Below are 27,340 nucleotides of genomic sequence, written 5' to 3'. Positions count from 1 at the left end.
AATGAGATTCATCATGAACCAATCAGAGCAGAAAAAGCAGACTTACCATCTCTTCGGTTTAGCCTTGCAAACCCAGGACCATGACTGCTGGAGAGCTCGGAAGAACTGCTGAATGATGCTTGAGGCAAGGTAGACACCAGGGGGTCATCACAATTATCTGCCAAAAGGAAAAATTCCACATTCAGGTTAGTAGCCTGCTGACAGCTTACTTGGATTCAATAGATAAAACAAGTAAAGAAAATAAAACAAATAAACCTAACAATATGCCCAGTGCTTATATATAGTAAACACTCAATAAGAGAAAAAGAATTTAAAGACAGGAGAATATGGAAATCGAGAAAGAAAACTACATAGAAATTACAAAATAGCCTTTTGAGGTAGAAACAGTTTACTTAAATAAGAAACAAAAATATCTCATCAGTATACCTAATTTACACAAAAAAAGTATATTATTTAACTACATTAAAATTAAGAACTTAGAGCTGTCAAAAGACAGATGAAGTGAAGAGAAGTATCACAGCATGAACAAAGTATTCCCCGAACAGTTTACAATTAGTGTTGCAAATGAAGGGAAACAAAACAAAAAATAAGGAGAAACAAAAACTCCTTTCAAATCAGTTAGAAAACACACTGGGAATAAATGACACAAAACCAGAACAGAGAGTTCACAGCACAGAACCACTTTAAAATGATGCTCAAACTCAAAGCGTAAATTAACACTACTATTAGATACTATTTTACAGAGCTTCCCTGGTGGTTCAGACCGTAAAGTGTCTGCCTGCAGTGCGGGAGACCTGGGTTTGATCCCTGGGTTGGGAAGATCCCCTGGAGAAGGAAATGGCAACTCACTCCAGTATTCTTGCCTAGAAAATCCCATGGACAGAGGAGCCTGGTGGGCTAGAGTCCATGTGGTTGCAAAGAGTCAGACACGACTGAGAGACTTCACAGACAGTAGGCCAGCAAGATTTAATACATCTGACAACACCAGAAGGTCTAGACAATGTGGGCCAAGAGAAGCTCCAACACCCTGCCAGTGGGAGTGTAAACATGAGAATGTACTTTAAAAAAAAAAAAGCAATTTACCATCAGCTTGCATATTTTGAACCTCTGCTTCCCACGGCCCATCAACCCCACTGATATGTATGTCCACCTCGGTAGAGCCGCCCGATAAGAGTGTTATACAAATGCTAGTATTAACTGTGTGCCATCAGGAAAACGCTGGCGAGCATCAACCTAGAGCAACTCTTGTATTTATTCACAGGGATATGTGTGCAATTTCTAGCAACAATGCTCATAGCAGCAAAAATTGACAATCTGAACATTTGCTGATCAAATAAGAGGTAAATAAATTATAGTACTTTTCACAATGGAATGACATACAGCAGTAAAAGGAACTACGCCAACGGACACCGAAAGAAAAAACAAAAAGGTGCGATCTTAGAAATAAAAATTTTAATGGAAAAATTGCTATAGAAGACCATATAATATATGCTGATAGTTTTGAGAATCTTAAAAACAAGCAAAGCTAAATACAACATTATTTAGGGACATATGTGATGAGGAAAATACTATTAAAAAACAAAGAAATGAAAAGCACAGAATTCAAGACAATGGTCACTTCTGAAGGAAGGCAGGGCGTGTGTGTGTGTGTGTGTATGTGTGTGTACATTCACATATATACATGTATATATCAATAGGTATATAAGGGTATATATGAAATACATATATACATGTCTTCTTATCTATTCTATTATGTATGTCACATGGCCAACAAAAAGGAAGGTACAAACAGGAAGGAAAAGTGTAAGAATAGTCTTATGTTGACATTTTATTCAGCTAACTCTTCATTTCATGCAGTCTTTAGATTTTCATCAGAGAGGGCAATGGCACCCGACTCCAGTACTCTTGCCTGGAAAATCCCATGGACGGAGAAGCCTGGTGGGCTGCAGTCCATGGGGTCGCTGGGAGTTGGACACGACTGAGTGACTTCACTTTCCCTTTTCACTTTCATGCATTGGAGAAGGAGATGGCAACCCACTCCAGTGTTCTTGCCTGAAGAATCCCAGGGACAGGGGAGCCTGGTGGGCTGCCGTCTGTGGGGTCGCACAGAGTCGGACAAGACTGAAGTGACTTAGCAGCAGCAGCAGCAGATTTTCATGTTATACAATTACTAAGCTGTAGCCATTTTTGCTCTTACCAGATAATATTTCTCTTATATTTAGGATTTAACTTATGTTGGTAATTAAAAACCATGCAGGATTATTGTCACAATTTTTAAATTAACAATGAACATTTTAATTTAAATAAATCTAGGAATTACATAGATTCACCTGAAACTTTATGAAGTCTATGCAGTTTGAACATAGTTTTTTTAAACTGTCACTAGTAGTTTTATTGCTTAAATATTCAAACTACAATATTTTTCTGCAGTGCTGCTATTTGAAATATACACTTTTCCTTCAAGTTAAAGGTTTAAAGTATAAGTGGTTAGTAAAAATTTACCAACTTAACATTTGAATGCTTTTCAAAAGAATTTGCTAAAGAGAGCATTCATTTTTTAGGATTGTCTCATTTTCATTTAAAGTCCACTTTTTCTTCTTTCACATCTTAAATTCTTTAACTCTTAAAACAGACTGATAGTCCAGAGTTCCTTCTATTGATCCGCGTAAGTACTGACACCGTCAATCTAGTTGTAATTCAAGTGTTAAGAAATGTAGACATAAAAAGACGTAACAATCCGTGAAGTGTTATACTCAAGCAACAACCAAAATGTTTCCGTATGCTGTGGGAACTATGATGTACGTGTTTGTGTGCATAAATGAGCACATATATATATGGGGTGTGTGCATGTGTGGGTGTTGTGTCAACCGAAACTATAATCACCTGTGAATCACTATCAGTATTCAGGTATAAATGTGACCCCCAAAAGCTAGGCTGTTTCACTGTAATTTACAGTCAATTATGCAGATTCAACTCAATGCTTCAGATGTAAAATGACTCTCTAGTGCAATCACTCTAGAGGGCATACACTTATTGCACACTTGTTTTTGCCACCATAAATTGAGAATCAATACTGTTCTATTTTTAGCTTAAAAAGAATGAGGTTAATCTAAGAGAAGGGGTGTTTATCCCATCTGGGGGAGAAGGACACGTGATATGGGAAAGGGATCAGTGGGGGGGCGGGGGCGGGGAATAGACGAGGGCTTCAGTGTCAGCTACAGTTCTAGCTGTTGGCCTGAGTTGTGGTTGCATGAGTATATACATTTCCCCACAATCTGTGGTACGTTCGTTTAGCAGTAAAATATTCTAAAGTTATCCTCACATAGAACTAATAATAATGAACACATGTGTTCAGTGAGCACTCTGCTAAGAACTTAGCACCATTTCACACGTGTGAAGTGAAGTGAAAGTCACTCAGTTCTGTGGGACTCTTTGGGACCCCATGGACTATTCAGCCCATGGAATTCTCCGGGCCAGAATACTGGAGTGGGTAGCCTTTCCCTTCTCCAGGGGATCTTCCCAACCCAGGGATTGAACCCAGGTCTCCAGCATTGCAGGGGGATTCTTGGCGAGCTGAGCCACAAGGGAAGCCCAAGAATACTGGAGTGGGTAGCCTATCCCTTCTTCAGCGAATCAACAATTTTTACCATTCCTCTTTGAGATACTAATATTATTTTACAGATGAGGTAAAATTGAGACACAGAATTTGGTTAATTTGCTCATCTCCTTGTGATGAGACCATGATATATTTAAACACTACATCAGATCATCCTAATATCTGGTCCCTTCACCAAGTACAAATGTAATATATGTACATATATACTATATGTATGTAGTATACATATAGTTATATATTAGTATGGCACCCCACTCCAGTACTCTTGCCTGGAAAATCCCATGGACGGAAAAGCCTGGTGGGCTACAGTCCATGGGGTCGTGGTGAGTTGGACACGACTGGGCGGCCTCACTTTCACTTTTCATTTTCATGCATTGGAGAAGGAAATGGCAACCCACTCCACTGTTCTTGCCTGGAGACTCCCAGGGACGGGAGCCCTTGTGGGCTGCCGTCTACGAGGTCGCACAGAGTCAAACACAACTGAAGCGACTGAGCAGCAGCAGCCACAGCAGCAGCAGCAGCAGCAACAATGTATTATATACATCTCATCTGGTCCCATCACTTCATGGGAAATAGATGGGGAAACAGTGGAAACAGTGTCAGATTTCATTTTGGGGGGCTCCACAATCACTGCAAATGGTGATCACAGCCATGAAATTAAAAGACACTTACTCCTGGGAAGAAAAGTTATGACCAACCTAGACAGCATATTCAAAAGCAGAGACATTACTTTGCCAACTAAGGTCCGTCTAGTCAAGGCCATGGTTTTTCCTGTGGTCATGTATGGATGTGAGAGTGGGACTGTGAAGAAGGCTGAGTACTGAAGAATCGATGCTTTTGAACTGTGGTGTTGGAGAAGACTCTTGAGAGTCCCTTGGACTGCAAGGAGATCCAACCAGTCCATTCTAAAGGAGATCAGCCCTGGGATTTCTTTGGAAGGAATGATGCTGAAGCTGAAACTCCAGTACTTTGGCCACCTCCTGCGAAGAGTTGACTCATTGGAAAAGACTCTGATGCTGGGAGGGATTGGGGGCAGGAGGAGAAGGGGGCAACAGAGGATGAGATGGCTGGATGGCATCACTGACTCGATAGACGTGAGTCTGAGTGAACTCCGGGAGTTGGTAATGGACAGGGAGGCCTGGTGTGCTGCGATTCATGGGGTCGCAAAGAGTCAGACACGACTGAGCAACTGAACTGAACTGAATATGTATATGTACAATATTTGTACTTATATACATATGTATATAAACTTATATATGCATTATATATAGCACAGTATAGTTATACTAAAGTGTCATGCATTTATTATATATATAAATTATGCATATACTATATAATTGTATTTACAACTATAATGCATATATGTATAGGCATGACATACATATATTACAATATACATATGTGTACTACAAAATGTACATGTATATATATGTATATATAGTGTATACAAGCTGACGCTGTATAAATGCTAAGTTGGCCATCAATCATAGGTTTAACTGAAGGCAGAGACTTATTATATGGCCTTCTTAGGTAGGCCCTGGGAATGGCCCCCTAAAGGCTCCGCCTCCTTCTTGAAAGCACCCTATCTCACTACCTCTAGAGTCCAAGGAGGCAGTGGCATAGGGCACAGCCTCCAGGTGAGGCAAGAGGGAGGAAGTGCTGGGCCCTAGCAGGGGCCAGGAGAAGAGACAGACAGACGGGAGAGAGAGGATACTGTTTCCAAGCTGAGGAGAGCTGTAGGCATTTATCCACAGAAATATAGGCTTATGTATTTATGTGTAAATATATTTATATTCACATATTACATATGTATTAATATACATGTATTCACTACTGTATATTATATTTATATTATATATACATGTGACATATGTTATTCACTTGTACATATGTGGTATAATTTCATGTGCTCAGTCACTCAGTCATATCCAACTCTTCTGTGACCCCATGAACTGTAGCCCGCCAGGCTCCTCTGTCCATGGGATTTCCCAGGCAAGAATACTAGAGTGGGTTGCCATTCCCTTCTCCAGGGGATCTTCCCACCCCAGGAACTGAACCCAGGCCTCCTACATTGCAAGCAGATTCTTCACCATCTGAGCTATGAGGGAAACCCTTGAGGTCCCCTGAGACAAATTCTGTATGGAGTTACTTATATATGGACACGCTCAGTCATGTCCAGCTCTTTGCGACCCCAAAGATGGTAGCCCACCAGGCTCCTCTGTCCACGGGATTTCCCAGGCTAGAATACTGGAGCGGGTTGCCATTTCCTTCTCCAGGGGATCTTCCTGACCCAGGATTGAACCTGCATCTGTTGCAGTGGTAGGAGGATTCTTTACCACTGAGCCACCAGGGAAGCCCAAAAGGGGCACAGGAGAGCGTGAAAGACTTCAGTCACCAGTGAAACTTGAAAACACTGTCATCAAGGGGGAAGGTGTCTACAAATCAAAAGGGTAGCAAGGTATGTTTGGTTAATTTATGTTTTTTTCTATCAGAGGAAGAAATGAATGTCACTCTTACTAATCTATGCTTTTTCAAAATTATATTACTCTTTATACAACTTTTCATAGTCATATTAGAATTTCCACATTAAACTTGTTATATAGTGAGAAATGTATAAATATTATAATTTTGTCTTTTTATAATTATAGAATTTTTTGTTAATTTTTTCATTTTTTTGTTTTGATTCACATATTAGAGAATTATATTAGAATATACATATCTATACATATTTCTTACTATACATACATAATTATTTTAGAATATACATTCACCCTGGAAGGGGCATGGCAACCCACTCCAGTACTCTTGCCTGGAGAATTCCCATGGACAGAGGAACCTGGCGGGCTACAGTTCCTGGAGTCTCAAAGAGTTAGACACAACTGAGTGACTGAGCACACGTAAACGCACACGCACACGCACATTCTAAGGGGAAAAAGCACCTACTTTCTGTTGAAACATTTTCATGTGCATGCATGTACACACACGCACAATGACACACAAATCTACAGCTTTCAAGCCAATATCTCAGAAAACATACTGTTTACTCCTTACTGTGAGAGAACTTACCATTGTCATTACAAAGACAACGATAAATTAGATCTCTGGCAAACTGTGTATATGAATATACTCAATCAGTTCAGTTCAATCGCTCAGTCGTGTTCGACTCTTTGCGACCCCATGAATCGCAGCACACCAGGCCTCCCTGTGAATCACCATCTCCTGGAGTTCACTCAGACTCACGTTCATCGAGTCAGTGATGCCATCCAGCCATCTCATCCTCTGTCGTCCCCTTCTCCTCTGGACCCTAATCCCTCCCAGCATCAGAGTCTCTTCCAATGAGTCAACTCTTTGCAGGAGGTGGCCAAGTACTGGAGTTTCAGCTTCAGCATCATTCCTTCCAAAGAAATCCCAGGGCTGATCTCCTTCACAATGGACTGGCTGGATCTCCTTGCAGTCCAAGGGACTCTCAAGAGTCTTCTCCAACACCACAGTTCAAAAGCATCAATTCTTCGCAACTCAGCCTTCTTCACAGTCCAACTCTCACATCCATACATGACCACAGGAAAAACCATAGCCTTGACTAGACGGACCTTAGTCGGCAAAGTAATGTCTCTGCTTTTGAATGTGCTATCTACGTTGGTCATAACTTTTCTTCCAAGGAGTAAGTGTCTCTTAATTTCACGGCTGCAATCACCATCTGCAGTGATTTTGGAGCCCCCAAAAATAAAGTCTGACACTGTTTCCACTGTTTCCCCATCTATTTCCCATGAAGTGATGGGACTGGATGCCATGATCTTTGTTTTCTGAATGTTGAGCTTTAACATATTAGTATGTATATATATAAATCACCCATGCTTATGTAGAAGAAAATGCATAGAAACTTACAGGCTGCTACCAGAAATGAATTCTTGAAAACTAGAAAATCATTTTTGTCTTTGACTCAGCTCTAGAAAAAATACTGATAAATATTTACTTGTTTTGAGTTGCAGCGATATGTTATTTTTTAGATTTAAGCCACTGATTGGCAAAGTTAGAAGCTCATGCTTCTTCGTTTTCTGAATGTTGAGCTTTAAGCCAACTTTTTCACTCTCCGCTTTCACTTTCATCAAGAGACTTTTTAGTTCCTCTTCACTTTCATAGCCTCTTACAAATACAGATTCAAGCTAATACTGAAAGCATTTTAATATAGCTTAATTGATAGTAATTTAATTTAATTTTACAAAGGGCTTTATTTCATAATTTTTATAAGTAAGTAAAAGCTGCTTAGGTTTTAATAACAGTAAATCAATTTTCTTAATCTCTGTGCAATACAATCTGTACTAAGATAATAGGTGTATGTTATTGGCTGCTTATGTTCTTGGTGCTGTCTGTGTATTGAAAGTGAAAGTGAAAATGAAGTCGCTCAGTCATGTCCAACTCTTTGCAACCCCATGGACTGTAGACTACCAGGCTCCTCCTGCCATGGGATGCTCCTGGCAAGAGTACTGCAATGGGTTGCCATTTCCTTCTCCAGGGAATCTTCCCGACCCAGGGATCGAACCAGGGTCTCCCGCATTCCAGGCAGACACTTTAACCTCTGAGCCACCAGGGAAGCCATGTCTGTGTATTAAATATTGACAAATACCTTATACCATTTGATACTATTAACTCCATTGTACAATTGAGGAGGAAGGGACACAATAGTTAAACATTTACCCAAAGTCACAGAGCTGCTGTTCTGAGGCACACACTATTGAAACTGGTAATCTAAAGTATACTTGCAAAAAATAGGGCTGATTTTCAGTAACATTCAGCTTAGTTGCCACTGAGTAAAACAACTTTCTCTGTTATGTGGAAGACCTGCCAAAATCAGTTGCATGCCTCCTGATGAATCACGTTTCCCATGGGAATACTCACTACAGGATAGGACAGGACAGAAAAATACAGGCAGGAAACATGCTTAATATCTTCAGAAACTTTCCATACACCAGAAGTGAGACCTTCCACTGGGAGCTTTAGAGACACTGGCATCTCAGTCGTTTCAGAAAACAGTAGAATCCAAACATTCCATGGACAGATTGAGGGTTAGGAATGCCTTTCCCTTCAAGAAATCTATTTCTTTAAAATGCTTTATTCCAATCTGTATTATTGAAATTGTCATTCAGTTGAAGTTGTCATTCAGTTGAAGTTGGAAATAATGGATTAATTTAGGAAAAGTGTGGAATTATGCTGACTTACATCAAAAATATTGTGTACAAGGCAAGCTTTCATCCCCACAGTGAGAATACAATATTGTTCTTTAACCATAAGTCCAACCTGAGTTAGTTCTACAGATTATTCATGTCCAGTTTCAGGATTTCAGAAGGAGTCCCATCTTCCTGCCCTAGCATGACACAGGATCCAGACCCTGATGGCCACTCCTGCCCAATGAGAGACTGAATATTACTCAGCCGTTAAAAAGAATTCATTTGAATCAGTTCTGATGAGATGGCTGAAACTGGAGCCGATTATACAGAGTGAAGTAAGCCAGAAAGAAAAACACCAATACAGTATACTAACACATATATATGGAATTTAGAAAGATGGCAATGACGACCCTGTATGCAAGACAGGAAAAAAGACACAGCTATGTATAACGGACTTTTGGACTCAGAGGGAGAGGGAGAGGGTGGGATGATTTGGGAGAATGGCATTCTATCATGTATACTATCATGTAAGAATTGAATCGCCAGTCCATGTCTGACGCAGGATACAGCTTGCTTGGGGTTGGTGCATGGGGATGACCCACTAAGATGTTATGGGGAGGGAGGGGAGGGGGGTTCATGTTTGGTAACACATGTAAGAATTAAAGATTTTAAAATTTAAAAAAAAAAATAAAAATAAAAATAAAAAAAAACAAATATACAATGACCATACTACATACAAAAATAGAAGTTCTGACTCATAATGTGTAGCAACCAGCCCAGGAGCCAACCTACTATCCTCAGTAGCCTGTTCAGGAAACCAAACAGTAACTGCTGTAGCAATTGGCTCCAAATAGCCAACGCCTGGTAAATACCTTACAGCTTTCCAATTTGTGTACCTGCTTCCAACTTGTGTGCACGTGTGCTCAATTGCTCAGTTGTGCCTGACTCTTTGCAACCCCATGGACTGTAGCTTGCCAGGCTCCTCTGTCCAGGGGATTAACCAGGCAAGAATACTGGCTCAGGTTGCCATTTCCTCCTCCAGGGGATCTTCCCAACCCAGGGATGAAACTTGCATCTCTTGTGTTTCCTGCATTGGTAGGCAGATTCTTTACCACTGAGATACCTGGACTGGATAAATCTCTGCCAAATACAGAGGAACCGAAATATGTACACCTAATCAATCACATAGGATGGCTCATTCCTGATTACTGTGTCTAAAGCTTCCCCCGGCAAACAGCTTGCAATCAAAGCATACCTGATGCCTTCTTTTGTGTGTTTGCTTTTCACAATAAAGCTTTCCCTCACCCCTTGCCAGCATTTGAGTCTCTGTAGAACACAAGTGATGGTAGCTGACTCCCTTGCTATAGCAAGCTCTGAATGAAGAGTCTGTGTTCTCAATGAAGGAAACTATAAACAAGGTGAAAAGCCCTCAGAATGGGAGAACATAATAGCCAACAAAACAACTGACAAAGAATTAATCTCCAAAATATATAAGCAGCTCATGCAGCTCAATACCAGAAAAACAAACAACCCAATCAAAATGTGGGCAAACGACCTAAACAGACATCTCTTCAAAGAAGACATACAGATGGCTAATAAACTAATGAAAAGATGCTCAACATCACTCATTATAGAAAAATGAAAATCACAACCACAATGAGTTATCATCTCACACTGGTCAGAATGGCCATCATCAAACAGTCTACAAACAATAAATGCTGGAGAGGGTGTGGAGAAAAGGGAACCCTCTTACACTGTTGGTGAGAATGCAAACCAGTACAGCCACTATGGAGAACAGTGGAGATTCCTTAAAAAACTGGAAATAGAACTGCCATACGACCCAGCAATCCCACTGCTGGGCATACACACCGAGGAAATCAGAATTGAAAGAGATACGTGTACCCCAATGTTCACTGCAGCACTGTTTACAATAGCCAGGACATGGAAGCAACCTAGATGTCCATCGGCAGACGAATGGATAAGGAAGTTGTGGTACATATTACTCAGCTATAAAACGGAATGCATTTGAGTCAGTTCTAATGAGGTGGATGAACTTGGAGCCTATTATACAGAGTGAAGTAAATCAGAAAAAGACAAGTACAGTATATTAACACATATATATGGAATTTAGAAAGACAGTTCTGATGATCCTACATGCAGGGTGGCAAAGGAAACACAGATGTAAAGAACAGGCTTTTGGACTCAGAGGAAGAAGGTGAGGGTGGGATGATTTGAGAGAATAGCATTGAAACATGTATATCACCACATGTAATGATGGCAATGATGACCAGTACAAGTCTGATGCATGAAGCAGGGCACACAAAGACGGTGCATGGGGACAACCCAGAGGGATAAGATGGGGAAGGAAGTAGGAGGGGGTTTCAGGATAGGGGTGACACATGTATACCTGTGACTGATTCATGTTGATGTATGGCAAAAGCCATCATAATTTTGTAATTATCCTCCAACTAAAATTAATTAATTGGAAAAAAAAAGTCTGTGCTTTTTCTCATTTCGGTGGCCTTCATTGATTTCCATGTCAATGAGGTCCTCCCAGCTCCGCAGGTCCATCCTCAAAGTTGTAACCACCCTAAGCATTCACTCAGCACATCAAAGAAAAGCCACAGAAGCCCATCCTAAGAATTTACAGAAGACCCAGTTTATGTTTGAAAAGTAGCATCAATCTCTTGATTTTATATATATATATATATATATATATATATATATATATCACTTTTATGGAACATGCACCTACAGTAATTCATCCTAGCTACAGAGTATTGTGTTGAGCAAAAACCGTTTTCTGGAACAATCTGAACAACCTTTTTGGCCAATCCAATACAATCATGGAGGGAGGTTTATAACTTGCCCATGACTTGCCCTATTCCAGGTCACTATGACTTGCTTTGTCTGGGGTGTAGTTTAGCCAGGACGATGCTAATTTGGAAACCACTAAAATAAATTTGCAAATTAATTTCTATCCAATGGAGAGCTTTGTTCCTTTTGCAAATTTCTTTATGCTTTTTGTACTGTTTCATAAAGCTATTTAAAGGTTGAAGAAATGGCTGTGGTATCACACCCCATCCCTTTCTCCCTGTGTAACTATGTCAACTGACAGTGTGTGGAGGCAGCTACCACATAGTGACATTCTGGTGAGAAAAAAGAAAAAAGAAATTTTAAGGAGTAGTGATGATACAACTGGGCATGAATAAAATATAAGTTTTCATAAGAGTAGGTGACAAAATATGGGCCTATCCTGATTTTTCTCTCTCATCATTACCTAAAATAACATTTCAACTCAATTAGCTACCACTGAGTATAGATCACTGCTAAATTCTTTAGCTTGTATAGTGATCTGTCTTTGACATGAAAATTAACATTCACTGAGGATACCACTGTTAGATATAAGACAAGCATGAGCTTCTAACTTTGTCAATCAGTGGCTTAAATCTAAAAAATAACATATTGCTGCAACTCAAAACAAGTAAATATTTATCAGTATTTTTTCTAGAGCTGAGTCAAAGACAAAAATGATTTTCTGGTTTTCAGGAATTCATTTCTGGTAGCAGCCTGTAAGTTTCTATGCATTTTCTTCTACATAAGCCATGGGTGATTTATATATACATAGTCATATATATACACATACATATACATACGTATATATGCACATATATGTCTAGGCATATATATATATATATATATATATAATGTATATATAAATACTCTTTGATGTTAATAGGATAAACTTTCACTTGGAGGCAAACATTGGCTTGCATACCCCAAGTTACAGCCTTGAATAGCTTTCCCAGTTAATGGATTAATGGGGAGGCAGTTAACTTTTAATGACAGCACAGCCAGAGGCTGATTGATTTTAGAGGTTTAATAGCAACTATTTGAAGTCCAGATATTAGGACAAGGAGACCTACAAATTCACCAAACAAAACCATCCAAAGGTGAAAGGGTGGAAGAAATAATTAAAAAGTAGAGACAGTATCAGAGTTCTAGGAATCTGTATGCAACACAAGCCTTTACTGAGAGATGAATGACCACATGTGACACCATGATGATGTTTCTGAATCTAAGTGCCTCCTGCTCACTGCACAATAGGCCAGTATATAAAGAGACAAGTTTTTGGGGTGGGGAATAGCAACTTTATTCGAAAAGCTGGCAGACCGAAAAGATGGTGGACTCATGCCCCAGAGAACCACCTTGCCTGATGGAATTCAGGCTTCTTCCAAGAAGCGCACAAGTAAAATCAAACTTTTCCTGGTCCTGGCCAGCCTCCAAGGGGATGTGTTAATTTCTTCCTCTCTGCTCTCATTTACTGGCGGGCCTGGTCAAGATGTTTCCTGTGAGCTAAACAAGGATATTTTAGCTTAATGCACTTTACCTAGGGGCAGGGGCACCAGAGAAGGGCCCTTATGTATAATTTAAGCTTACAGGCAACATCCCTTTAGTGATTAACTTGCAATAGAATGTAAAACTTTCTTCTCTATTACAATAAATAGATTTAAGACTTGTAACCATATCTCAAATTCATTCCTTTTATGACCAAGTCTAAATTTCAGAACTGACTTATGACTAAAAAAGGACTTAAAGAAAAAAGCTTTAAGCAGGTATAAAATTCAAAATCATTCAAATAATAGATTGCAGAATACACTAGGTTTAAAACAGAGCTATAAAGGATTCTCTCATAAATTTTGGATTTTTTTGGAGTGGAGGTGGGAAGAGTTTTAGAACATTAATAGGTGCGTAACATGGATACGATAAAGTATGTTTTGAATTAATGAAGAGGAAGCCCAGTCAAAAAATTCTCACGTAAGATTAAAAATACACAGTTGGAAAAAATGACAATAAAGTAAAAATGATGTTCACTAACATGAGGTTTATGCTGCTGACAATCTCAACATACAACATACAGTCAAGCAAGAAAAGTGATGAGAGGCTTAGAAAGTATCACATATAAATAAACCCAAGGAAGTTTTGCCTACACAGATTCTGCAATGTAGGCAAAGTGAACTCATACGTAGGAGTTTATGTGAATCTTCATCGATTTATTGTAAACAATATAGATTAACTTGCCTTTAAACCTATGATAGAACAACTAAAGTCAAATGGCAATGAAGGTGAGGCTTTAAAAGAAAATAGGTTTAGATGTTTAGTGTAAAGAACTTTTCTTCCATCTTTTTCTTTCTTTCTAATAGGTTCATATAAAGACTCTGGAGTGATACTCAAATTAATGCAAACAACTTGTTTTTCACAGCCCAGGAATAGAGGCAGAGGAATGGCCACTGTATTAGATTGCTGTTGCTGCTGTAACAAATGACCACAAACTTAGTGTCTCAAAGCAACACAAATGTATTAGCTTACAGTTCTGGAGGTCAGAAGACCAAAATTAGTTTCACTGAGCTAAGGTCAAGGTGTCAGCAGGGTGATATTCCTTCCCAAGCTCTAGAGGAGAATCTGTTTCCTTCCCCTTCCCAGCTTGCAGAGCCCGACTGCACTGTGCATGGCCCTCTGATCGCTGCTTGCATCACCATATCTTCTTCCTGACTCCTCTGTCTCCTTCTTACGCTTATTCTTGTTATTATACTGGACCCAACTGGATAATCCAAGATAATGTCACCATCTCAAGAGCCTTAATCTAATCACATCTATGAAGTCCCTTTGCCAGTCACTTTGTAAGGTAACAAATTCAAAGACTCCAGGGATTAGGAGGTGGCCATCCCTTAAAGGCCACTGTCCTAGCTACCACAATTGCCAAACTGTAGAATCAAAAATGTGATTTTTTTTTCAGATTCAAAACATTTCCCAGAAACTGTTAAAAGGTAGTTTTGACACACATATACTGCTTTGATGATGAAACTTTCTATTTTGAGTAAGCCATTGGAGTTAACAATAATGGAATCCCCGTGTGTGATTATAATTTGAGAGTGATAAGACTGGACCTTTGCCTACAAAGGTCTGTATAGTCAAAGCTATGGTTTTTCCAGTAGTCATATATGGATGTAGGAGTTGGACTGTAAAGAAGGCTGAGTGCTGAAGAATTGATGCTTTCGAACTGTGGTGTTGGAGAAGACTCTTGAGAGTCCCTTGGACTGCCAGGAGATCAAAGTAGTCCATCCTAAAGGAGATCAGTCCTGAATATTCATTGGAAGGACTGATGCTGAAGCTGAAGCTCCAATACTTTGGCCACTGGATGTGAAGACCTGACTCACTGGAAAAGATCCTGATGCTGGGAAAGACTGAAGGCAGGAGAAGGGGACGACAGAGGATGAGATGGTTGGATGGCATCACCGACTTGATGGACATGAGTTTGAGCAAGGTCCAGGAGATTATGAAGGACAGGGAAGCCTGGCTTGCTATAGTTCATAGGGTCGCATAAGAGTCAGACATGACTGAGCAACTGAACAACAATAACAAGACTGTATCGTTCCCAAAGTCACTTGGAATATTATCCTAACTGTTTTGCCCAGAGTCCAAGTCCCAAAAACTGAGAGAACAAGATGTCCACGGCAATGCAAAAGCATGAAGGGGTTTTATTTCTAGCTCGAGCCAGGGCCCCCTGCCACATCCAACGCAGTGGAGTAGAGCAAGAGCCCCAAGCCCAGATTTACAGCAGTATTTATAAGTTTAGAACAAAGACAGGGAGTTGGCAAGGGTTGATTGGCTGCAGGGGTTTCCTGGTATTTACTGATTGGTCAGTTATCATCCCTCTGATTGGCCAGAGTTATTATCTTTCTGATTGGCCAGAGTTATCATCCCTGGAAGCCCCGAAGCATGACTCAGGGATTATTTTTGGCCTAGTGCACCTCTCTGAGCCTGTCATGGCTCTGGTGAGGTTGTAACACTAACCATCTCTTCAATACACAAAGCTGAAAGAGGTTCTTCTTTTCATTGTGAGCGCCTGCTTCTTCTCCAGGTTTCAGCCATAGTTCCCCATTCTTTGTGAAACCCCTCCTCAACCACCATTCCTCCCATCCCACAGGAGGGTCCCTCCTTAACCTGACTGGGCTTCTACTAGGATACCTTTCGGGTGATCTAGGTCTCCACCTGTTGGGATGAAAGTGAATCGTCAGTACCATGAGTTACCCATCACCTCTTTCAGAACCCAGAACACAGCACAGCATAGTGACGACAAGTCTAACCTCACAGCCATCCTCCAGGGGCTCAAGTCCCGCCTCTCCCAGTTACTGAAGGATCTTAGGCACTTCATTTAAACTGCCTCTTTCCACCTTTAAATGGGGATGATAGTACTAAGGTAAGCTTTCTGAGAATTAAATGTCAGCATATCAAGAATATTGGTAGCTGGTATACAGTAAGTATTGTGTAACTGTGATCGCTACCTTAAATAATTACTAGTATAAATTCAAAACTTTTGGACTTCCCTGAAGAATCTGCCAATGCAGGAGACAGGGGTTTGATCACCAGTCCAGAAAGATTTTACATGCCATGGGGCAACTAAGCCTATGCACCACAACTATTGAGCCTGTGCTCTTGAGCCCAAGAACTGCAACTACAGAGCACACATGGCCCAATTCCTGAAGCCTGTGTGCCTGGAGCTCGTGCTTGGCAACAAGAGGCCACCACAACGAGAGGCTCGCACACCGCAACTAGAAAGTGGCCCGGCTTGACGCAACTAGAGAAAGCCCATGGGCAGCAAAGACTCAGCGGAGCCAAAAATCAGTAAATAAATAAAATTATAAATTCAAACATTTCAAGAGTTGGAACTGAATAAAATTTAGCTGGCTATCTCGTACAAAACTCTTATTGTTAAGAATTAACCCTTAAGAAAGAGAAAGAGAGGGCAGCCTTTAATATGTCCAATCACATTGTTAGCGTCCCTCTAAAAAAACTGGCACAGAATTATTAACCTAAAAAGGACTTAAATGTCCTTAGGATGCACTGTTTTTCTACTAAGGGATAATTTTTAAAGTTCCAAAAGGCCCTATTTTTCTTTATATCTCTTGAATTTTAGAGTCCTTTGCTTCATTTAATCCAGAAAAATAGAATTTAAGACCAAATGATGCAGAAATTGAGCGGCCGTGATTCATAAGGAAAGTGGAAATGATTCAGAGGACACAGGCATCTCTTCATTTAGACATCTCTGATGATGTAGTTAGAATGTTCGGGGCATTCACGCTGTGCCCGGCTACCTCACACACGAGTGAAGTCAGAGCAATGACGACCTCCTGAGTATGCGCTATTTCCATTAACTGATTATTTTCAACCTGAAATTGCCATGTTTCAGACTTTGATTCCTGGAGGGAAAATTGGGTAAGCCTCACTTCAGTTCCTGTTCCAGTCATATTAGATGATATTCTGACATTTCAGAACAAATACTCCATTTTATTACCAAATTATTTTGAGAGTTGTTATTTGTATCTCAAAATATCACACTTAAAGATGAAGGCTCAAGTCCTTCACAGTGATAAATTTTTTGGCAGATAAATGCATTTTAATAGGTGAGTCCACAAAGCTATTTTAATAAACCGCTATTTCTAACTAAGGGGCAGGCCAGTGGGGGCGGAGGACAGACGAAGATGACTAGAAACAATAAGCTTCTCTGAATGCTAACATAAAGTTAGATGGAGGATATTTCCAGTTCATTGGCTGAGATTATTGTGTTTGATCTCATAATTGAACCAGGGATGAGCTTGGCTGGCCTCCGGGGTTGATTTCCACCATTTTTGGCAGCTTCCTTAAAACTGGCTGAGCAGGTGTAAGTCAGCTCAATGGGAAAACAGGCCAATTCCAGTTCTAAGTGCTGGAACACTCCAACAAGACTACACTCCCACCAGAGAACCATCACTGTTTCGAGGACACGTGGACCTTCCCCGCCCCTGATCTCAGGTAGCATCTCAGCATGGCCACCAGGGCCAGATGCGTGAGCCACTCTGTAGACAGAGTCTAAGGTGGCCCCAGAATTCCAGCCTGGTGAAGAACCTTGTATAATCCTCACCCCTCCTCCCTCCCTGACTGCAGGCAAAACCTGTGAAAACCTAGTGATATGGGATATCACTCCTGTGATTAGGTTACATTATAAGCAGAAGCGATCCTGCAGATGTAATTAATTAAAATCCTTAATTTAGTTAACTTTAAGTTACATCCTAGGTGAGTACGACCTAATCAGGGAAGCCTTTCAAAAAGTCTTAAAGGCCAAACATACAAAGAAGTCAGAGAGGACCTGAAATAAGTAAAACTGTTTCCACTGTCCTCCAGAACACTGTCACGTGTTTCTTACCATACAGAGGTCTCCAAGACTTGAGAACATCCCCAAACTGACAGCAAGCGTGAAACTGAGGGCCTCAGCTGCAAGGTAATTCTGCCAGTAAGCATGGGAGTTGGGAGAGGATTCCAAGTCTCAGATGAGACCACAGGATGCATCTTTCATCTCTTTAAAATTACTGTAACCCTGCCAACATCCTGATAACATTCTTTCGTAACTAAACCATGATGTTAACAAACAAATGAGTTTTACTGGCAACTCATTTTACTTCTTGGTCTTTAAATGTTTACAAACACACATATTATTTGCAAATACCACTTTTAAAATTGCTAATTTTATCTTAGATATACGACCTACATCTTGAATTAGAAATCCTATCATGATTTACTTTTGGCCTCAAAATACAACTTCTTATGGCAGAAAGTGAAGAAGAAGAGCCTCTTGATGAAAGTGAAAGAGGAGAGTAAAAAAGTTGGCTTAAAGCTCAATATTCAGAAAACTAAGATTATGGTATCTGGTCCCATCACTTCATAGGAAATAGATGGGGAAACAGTGGCTGACTTTATTTTTCTGGGCTCCAAAATCACTGCAGATGGTGACTGCAGGCATGAAATTAAAAGACGCTTACTCCTTGGAAGGAAAGTTATGATCAACCTAGAGAGCATATTAAAAAGCCGAGACATTACTTTGCCCACAAAGGTCCGTCTAGTCAAGGCTATGGTTTTTCCAGTGGTCATGTATGGATGTGAGAGTTGGACTGTGAAGAAAGCTGAGCACCGAAGAATTGATGCTTTTGAACTGTGGTGTTGGAGAAGGCTCTTGAGAGTCCCTTGGACTGCAAGGAGATCCAACTAGTCCATCATAAAGGAGATCAGTCCTGGGTGTTCATTGGAAGGACTCATGCTGAAGCTGAAACTCCAATACTTTGGCCACCTCATGCGAAGAGTTGACTCATTGGAAAAGACCCTGATGCTGGGAGGAATTGGGGGCAGGAGGAGAAGGGAACAACAGAGGATGAGATGGTTAGATGGCATCAGCGACTTGATGGACATGGGTTTGGGTGGACTTCAGGAGTTGGTGATGGACGGGGAGGCCTGGAGTGCTGCGATTCATGGGGTCGCAAAGAGTCGGACACGACTGAGCGACTGAACTGAACTGAAAAAAATCTTTAAATATTTGTCATTTGACTATAGTACTTAATTAGCTTAAACACGAGCCAATTCCTTAGAATAAATCTATATGCACACATCTTACTGGTTCTGTTTCTCTGGAGAAACCTGAAAATGGAGGGAAAAATTGGCTTAAAATGATCCTTGCAACTTAAAAGGATGATGATAGTATTACAAATGGTCATGATGTGTCATGTTGCTTTTCAAGACTACCATGCTTAAAAACTGGTGATTCCCATAATAGACAAAACTCAAGAGTCTCATTCAAAATATTTCTCTTTTCAATGCTAATTTTTGTATTTTTCTACTCCTCTTTCTCTGGAATTGGAAAAAATGGTATATAGTTTTTACTTTGTTTTCATGTGAATAAGTTATCATTTTCATATTAATTCCTACAAAATGCTGTTGAGTTGACCAAGTATTTGTTACCTGTTCCTACCATCATCACTCCAAAATAAAAGACACCCTCTCCTTGACCCATCACTCAGATAGATACTTCGCTAACATGTCATTGCATCTAATCTACCAGAAAGTGACCTTGCAAGTAGCAGCTAAGGCATTAATAGGATGAACTGATCCATGATGCTGTACCAAGGATATCTTAACTGGAGCCCTCTAGAGAAAACTGCTAATAATAATAATAGTTACCTATATTGCATACAATGTCTTAGCCTTGTTAAATTCTTACAACAACCTTGTAAGGAAGATATTATCTCCATTTTCTAGATTGGGAACTGAAGGTCAGAGGATGTAAATTTCTTGCTGAAGACTTTATAGACTTTTTTTTTCTCCAATTCAACATCTTTACTTTAACGACTTCATTATGCCACCAGCACTGGCCTTGGAGTACAAAATGAAGCAGGTCAAAGGCTAACAGAGTTTTGCGAAGACAACGCACTGGTTATAGCAAACACCCTCTTCAAACAACACAAGACTCTACACATGGACATCACCAGATGGTCAATACAGAAATCATATTGATTATATTCTTTGCAGCCAAAGATGGAGCTCCATATAGTCAGCAGAAACAAGACCAGGAGCTGACTGTGGCTCAGGTCATGAATTCCTTATTGCCAAATTCAGATTTAAATTGAACAAAGTAGGGAAAACCATTAGACCATTCATGTATGACCTAAATCAAGTCCCATACAATTATAGAGTGGAAGTGACAACTAGATTCAAGGGATTATATTTGATAGAGTGCCTGAAGAACTATGGATGGAGGTTCATGACATTGTACAGGAGGCAGGGATCAAAACCATCCCCAAGACAAAGAAATGAAAAAAGGCAAAATGGTTGTCTAAGCAGGCCTTACAAATAGCTGAGAAAAGAAAAGACACAAAAGGCAAAGGAGAAAAGGAAAGATATACACATTACAAATGCAGAATTCCAAAGAATAGCAAGAAGAGATAAGAAAGCCTTCTTCAGTGATCAGTGCAAAGAAATAGAGGAAAACAATAGAATGGGAAAGACTAGCGATCTCTTCAAGAAAATGAGAGATACCAAGGGCACATTTCATGCGAAGATGCACAGAATAAAGGACAGAAATGGTATGGACCTAACAGAAGCAGAAGACATTAAGAGTTGGCAAGAATACACAGAAGCACTATACAAAAAAGATCTTCATGACCCAGATAACCATGATGGTGTGATCACTCAACTAGAGCCAGACATCCTGGAGTGTGAAGTCAAGTGGAAGCATCACTATGAGCAAAACTAGTGGAGGTGATAAAATTCCAGTTGAGCTATTTCAAATCCTACAAGATGATGCTGTGAAAGTGCTGCACTCAATATGCCAGCAAATTTGGAAAACTCAGCAATGGCCACAGAACTGGGAAAGGTCAGTTTACATTTCAATTTTAAAGAAAGGCAATGCCAAAGAATGGTCAAACTACCGCACAGTTGTACTCATCTCACACACTAGTGAAGTAATGCTCAAAATTCTCCAAGCCAGACTTCAACAGTACGTGAACAGCAAACTTTCAGACGTTCAAGCTGGATATAGAAAAGGCAGAGGAACCAGAGATCAAATTGCCAACATCCACTGGATCATAGAAAAAGCAAGTTCAGTTCAGTTCAGTCGCTCAGTCATGTCCGACTCTTTGCGACTCCATGAACCGCAGCACGCCAAGCCTCTCTGTCCATCACGAACTCCCGGAGTCCACCCAAACCCGTGTCCATCAAGTCGCTGATCCGAACCAACCATCTCATACTCTGTTGTCCCTTCCCTCTCTCCCTCAATCTTCCCAAGCATCAGGGTCTTTTCAGATGAGTCAGCTCTTAGCATCAGGTGGCCAAAGTGTTGGAGTTTCAGCTTCAACATCAGTCCTTCCAATGAATATTTAGGACTAATTTCCTTTAGGATTGATGACTTTGATCTCCTTGCAGTCCAAAAGACTCTTAAGCATCTTCTCCAACACCATAGTTCAAAAGCATCAATACTTCAGTGCTCAGCTTTCTTTATAATCCCCCTCTCACATCCATACAAGACTACTGAAAAAACCATAGCTTTGACTAGACGGACCTTTGTTGGCAAAGTAATGTCTCTGGTTTTTAATATGTTGTGTAGGTGGGTCACAGCTTTCCTTCCAAGGAGCAACCATCTTTTAATTTCATGGCCACAGTCACATTTGCAGTGATTTTAGAGCCCAAGAAAATAAAGTCTGTCACTGTTTTCATTGTTTCCCCATCTATTTGCCATGAAGTGATGGGACCAAATGCCATGATTTTCACGTTTTGAATGTTGAGCTTAAGCCAGCTTTTTCACCCTGCTCTTTCACTTACATCAAGAGGCTCTTTAGTTCCTCTTCACTTTCTGCCATAAGGGTGGTGTCATCTTCATATCTGAGGTTATTGATATTTCTCCCAGCAATCTTGATTCCAACTTGTGCTTCATCCAGCCTGGCATTTCACATGATGCACTCTGCATCTAAGTTAAATAAGCAGGATGACAATATATGGCCTTGACGTACTCCTTTCCCTATTTGGAACCAGTCTGTTGTTCCATGTCTGGTTCTAACTGTTGCTTCATGACCTGCATGCAGGTTTCTAAGGGGGGCAGGTAAGGTGGTCTGGTATTCCCATCTCTTTAAGAATTTTCCACTGTTTGTTGTGATCCACACAGTCAAAGGCTTTGGCATAGTCAATAAAGCAGAAGTAGATGATTTTCTGGAATTCTTTTGCTACTATGAACAAAGCTAGGGGAGGTGATGGAATTCCAGTTGAGCTATTTCAAATCCTGAAAGATGACACTGTGAAAGTGCTGCACTCAATATGCCAGCAAATTTGTAAAACTCAGCAGTGGCCACAGGACTGGAAAAGGTCAGTTTACATTTAAATCCCAAAGAAAAGCAATGCCAAAGAATGCTCTAACTACCACACAATTGCACTAATCTCACACGCTAGTAAAGTGATGCTTAAAATTCTCCAAGCCAGGCTTCAGCAATATGTAAACCATGAACTTCCAGATGTTCAAGCTGGTTTTAGGAAAGGCAGAAGAACCAGAGATCAAATTGCCAACATCCGCTGGATCATGGAAAAAGCAAGAGAGTTCCAGAAAAACATCTATTTCTGCTTTATTGACTATGCCAAAGCCTTTGACTGTGTGGATCACCACAAACTGTGGAAAATTCCTCAAGAGATGGGAATACCAGACCACCTGACCTGCCTCTTGAGAAACCTGTATGCAGGTCAGGAAGCAACAGTTAGAACTGGACATGGAACAACAGACTGGTTCCAAATAGGAAAAGGAGTACATCAAGGCTGTATATTATCACCCTGCTTATTTAACTTATATGCAGAGTACATCATGAGAAACGCTGGACTGGAAGAAGCACAAGCTGGAATCAAGATTGCTGGGAGAAATATCAATAACCTCAGATATGCAGATGACACCACCCTTATGGCAGAAAGTGAAGAAGAACTAAAGAGCCTCTTGATGAAAGTGAAAGAGGAGAGTGAAAAAGTTGGCTTAAAGCTCAACATTCAGAAAAAGAAGATCATGGCATCCGGTCCCATCACTTCATGGGAAATAGATGGGGAAACAGTGGAAACAGTGGATGACTTTATTTTTCTGGTCTCCAAAATCACTGCAGATGGTGATTGCAGCCATGAAATTAAAAGATGCTTACCCCTTGGAAGGAAAGTTATGACCAACCTAGACAGCATATTAAAAAGCAGAGACATTACTTTGCCGACTAAGGTCCATCTAGTCAAGGCTATGGTTTTTCCAGTGGTCATGAATGGATGTGAGAGTTGGACTATAAAGAAAGCTGAGCACTGAAGAATTGATGCTATTGAACTGTGGTGTTAGAGAAGACTCTTGAGAGTTTTTTGGACTGCAAGGAGATCCAACCAGTCCATCCTTAAAGATCAGTCCTGGGTGTTCACTGGACCATGGGGTCGCAAAGAGTGGGACACGACTGAGTGACTGAACTGAACTGAACCAGGGGAATCCCCAGCGATCCAGTGGTTAGGACTCCCCAGTCTCACTGACGGAGGCCCAGGTTCTATCCCTGGTCAGGGAATCCTGCAAGCCATGCAGTGGCCAAAAGCAAAACAAAATAAACTCTATACCCAGGCTCTAGAGATCACTGAGTCACAATCAGGAAAGAGGAATCGGTGTAACAAACCTTCACTGGGATATCATTTCAGCTCTACCTATTTCTCCCCCACCAGTTTTTAAATGCCCACCAGGCACACTTCCTTTGCTGAGAAGACCTGAGGGTCTGCATATCAGAAACTGATCCCACTGATGGGACTGTGATCCTGCAGATGGTTTACAAGCCAGCTGGCCAATATCCACGCAGACAGCAGGGCCCTGGGAGAGCAAATGGCTACCACCACCTCATTACCTCCAGGATGTGGTCACTACACTTACTAGTTTTCTGCCTTGATTTCGGATTCTGATGGATTTCACCACTTGGTGGGATGCTAGAACTGAGGCTCTGGCTGCCTCCCAGCACTGCCTCCCTGCCTACTCCCCACCCCGCCACACACACATTTGAATGGGGTAATCTAAACCATCTGATCATCATGAAGGATACTGGGAGTGTTCATTCCAAATTCATTTCAACTCTACTTGCCCCCATCCCATCAACCCTTCTTCATATGAAATCTCCAGGACTATTACATTTTAATGATTACATCTTGGTTAAACTAGACTATTACATTTTGATTAAACTAGCAGTTCTATTCAGGTTCATTGCTCTGTGTCACTGCTGAGACCGTCAGCTCGGAATGGCCTCTATACAAAGAGCCATTAGCTGACCTCTTTGGGCTTGAGTGTCCTCCTTGTCCTCCCGGCCCTCTGTGTAAGACTCTTGCGCAGTAATTAACACATTGAAATTCTGTGTTCACACGTCTACTGTCCCCATCTAAATGCTCAGCCCCACAGTGTCATGGAAAAGGCTCCACCTTTTTGGCTGTGACAGGAAAACAAAAGGAAAGGTATGGGTGCAGAGATGCTGACAAAAGAAGAGCTAGCAATTTGTGACCACTCGAACAGATTAGTGAAGGCAGCCGAGAAATCAGAGTGTCTTGTAGGGTTTCTGACTACAGGTTATCAGAAAAGGTAACGAATCTCATCTGAAGAGGAGGGGACAGAAGATAAGACATGATCTCTGGCTTTTAGGTTAGAATCTGACATATCAGGTCTTGTGTAGTGTGAATAATATTTTAAAAGAAATATTTAAAGCAGAAATTTTTATATGTTGCAAATGCCAAACAAAACAAGAAATGGCAAGTTATCTGGAGTCTGGGTAAAGCAATCTGAAAACAGCATGCTGGAAGATTACATATAACCATTAGCAGAGTGAAGAATTATGTATCATCTGCCTATCTATCTACCTATTTCTCATAAATTTCCTGGCTTCTTTTTGTTTAGTAAATGTTGAAAATTTTAAGAGATAAAAACCAATTATTTCATAGCCTGAGAATGTGGATTTCAGTTAACATGGAGGAAGCTGAAGTGATAGACTGAAATCAAGAATTCCCTGTTTCCTTTGTAAAATAACTCATAATATGCACATTTGAAGGAACAGGTCCTGTTTTATTTTTTTTTAAGTGCAGCATAATGAATAAAATATATTACTGTGGTTGAGTAAAAATAAATATAAATAATCATTTTTATTATAATTGATTCAATACCTGAAGTTCTTTGCAAGGTAGAGCATTAATAAGGGCAGGGCACATTCTTATCTAATAGAATTTTGAATATATGTTTGCTGGTTTTAAGTAAAGTTTAAATTAAATAACAGTGTTACAAATGCTAAAATGTAAATCATTAATTTAAATAGCTGTTAAATACCAGTTGCTGATTCTGTTGTACTCGAAATTCTGATGTTCAAACACTAGAATTAAAAAAAAATTTTTTCTTCTATCTTTCATAAATTCTCTGAGTTCACTTATAAATTAGAAAAGGTTATTTCTTTACAACTTTGTTGAGTAAAAACCATCTGGGTTTTCTTCATAGCTAGATATGTCCAGGGGCATATTTTTTAAATGTACCAGTTGCCACTGGAGAACAACTATAAGCCTCCAATGTTTCCTACCACAGGTTTTTAAATCTCACAAGACTGTGTGGCCCTGCAAAACACACTGGAGAATTAAAACTCTCTAGGGGGATAATTACCTCGGCTCTTCTCACTGCTGTAGTATCAAAGATGGTCAATAATTTAATAGCATCCATCTATGGTTTCCAAAGTACAGCAAAGAAGTGCATTTTAAATTATGAGGCTTTTTCAAAAATGGTACCGTTAATACCATTTCTCTCTTCTCTCTCTCTTCCATTTTGAGAGCAGAGTCTATACACTGATATATACCTGTTTGCTAGCGCATAGTTTTACACCAATGGCACTTAGTAAATGTTTGTTCAATTAAATTCAAGACCACATTGTAAAATTTTAATCAACTTTTGCTTTTCTATTTTGCCTAGGTCCTCTTTTTACAGGTCAAGTGATAGATACTTCAACCCAGACTGTATCTGTCTCGAAATCTTTAAATAACCCAACTACAGGTATTCAACATTTTAATATTGAATCTCTACTTTCTAAGCCATCTGGGTGTGGTGGGGTTGGATATCTGAGTGGAAGATAGGGAAACATCATAGTTAGCAGTGAGGGGGAAGAATAGTACAAGAAACCTTTAATTCAGGATATATTTCTGTTACTGCCAAAAATAAGAGATGTCATTAAAATGTAACAACATGTGATGCTAGACAGTACTCTGTATGAGCCTTATTTCAGAAAGGTTTTACTTAATATATCCCCATGGCACAGATCTTTATAAAATATCACATTGTACATAACACACAGTATCTCAAAAAATTTACATACGATCCTTTGTAGAGACGGTGCAGAAGAGAATGAAAAAAAAAAAAACAAATATGAATCAATCAAGATTCCTTATTTGCAAAGAAAGCAGCTACACACCAAAAGTATATTACAGTTTTTGGAAAATAAACACAGTTATAATAAAGCAAAAACAAGAATCACTAACTGGAACTGACCACTCCTTGCTCTCATGTGTTGATACATTTACATCCAATCAAGCTCGATGTCCTGTCAGTCTTACATGTTCTCAGGAACAAGTCTGTCTCCACTGTCACTGTCTCAGCTGTTTCATAGCTCTTATTCTTACAGGAACTAATTCACCTGCTAACTATCTGATTCTGTGTTCCCAGGATAGACTCCATTTCCCTTCTCTCATCTTTCCTCTCTTCATATTGCCAAGAGTTTAACTTTACAAAATACAGATCTAATCAACGTCACCCACAAGTGTACATATAACACTTCTAACAATAATGGGATCCCCTAGAGAATACTGAGGTCTCTGCTTTATGTAAAAAACTCGTGACTATATGCTTCATGACTTTATTTCATTAGTTTTATCTGCTGTCGGTCCTCACTTTCAGCCAGTCCTTCTAGACTGCTGGTGGTGCATCCCAATGCTCCATGCTTTGTGAGGCTCCTTCTAACTGAAATGTGCTTCCCCTGCCAGGCTCTTCTATTTGTTCAAGAAATAGCTTTCTCTGATGCTCTGCCTATAACCAGCCCAAATGCCTTGTATTCCTCTCTCTCATCATGCCTATCACACACTACTGTGCTTTTCTACAGAACTAGCAAGTGGCAATATTGAGCGTCAGCCCATCATGGGCTGGTTA

General features: G+C 40.2%; 1 protein-coding gene across 6 annotated transcripts in view; it reads right to left on the bottom strand.

The window, feature by feature from the left end:
* Window positions 1–27,340, bottom strand: part of CNTNAP4 (contactin associated protein family member 4) — a 280,255-nt gene that overhangs the window by 234,125 nt on the left and 18,790 nt on the right. For all 6 annotated transcript variants that reach the window (XM_068991747.1, XM_068991751.1, XM_068991753.1 and 3 more), the window contains exon 2: window positions 47–157. In XM_068991747.1, the coding sequence (XP_068847848.1) occupies window positions 47–157 (111 nt within the window). The remainder of the gene's footprint in view (window positions 1–46; window positions 158–27,340) is intronic.

This window comes from Capricornis sumatraensis, chromosome 20 (assembly GCF_032405125.1).
Source record: "Capricornis sumatraensis isolate serow.1 chromosome 20, serow.2, whole genome shotgun sequence".
NCBI lineage: Eukaryota > Metazoa > Chordata > Mammalia > Artiodactyla > Bovidae > Capricornis > Capricornis sumatraensis.
This window is presented reverse-complemented; position numbering and strand designations above follow the sequence as displayed.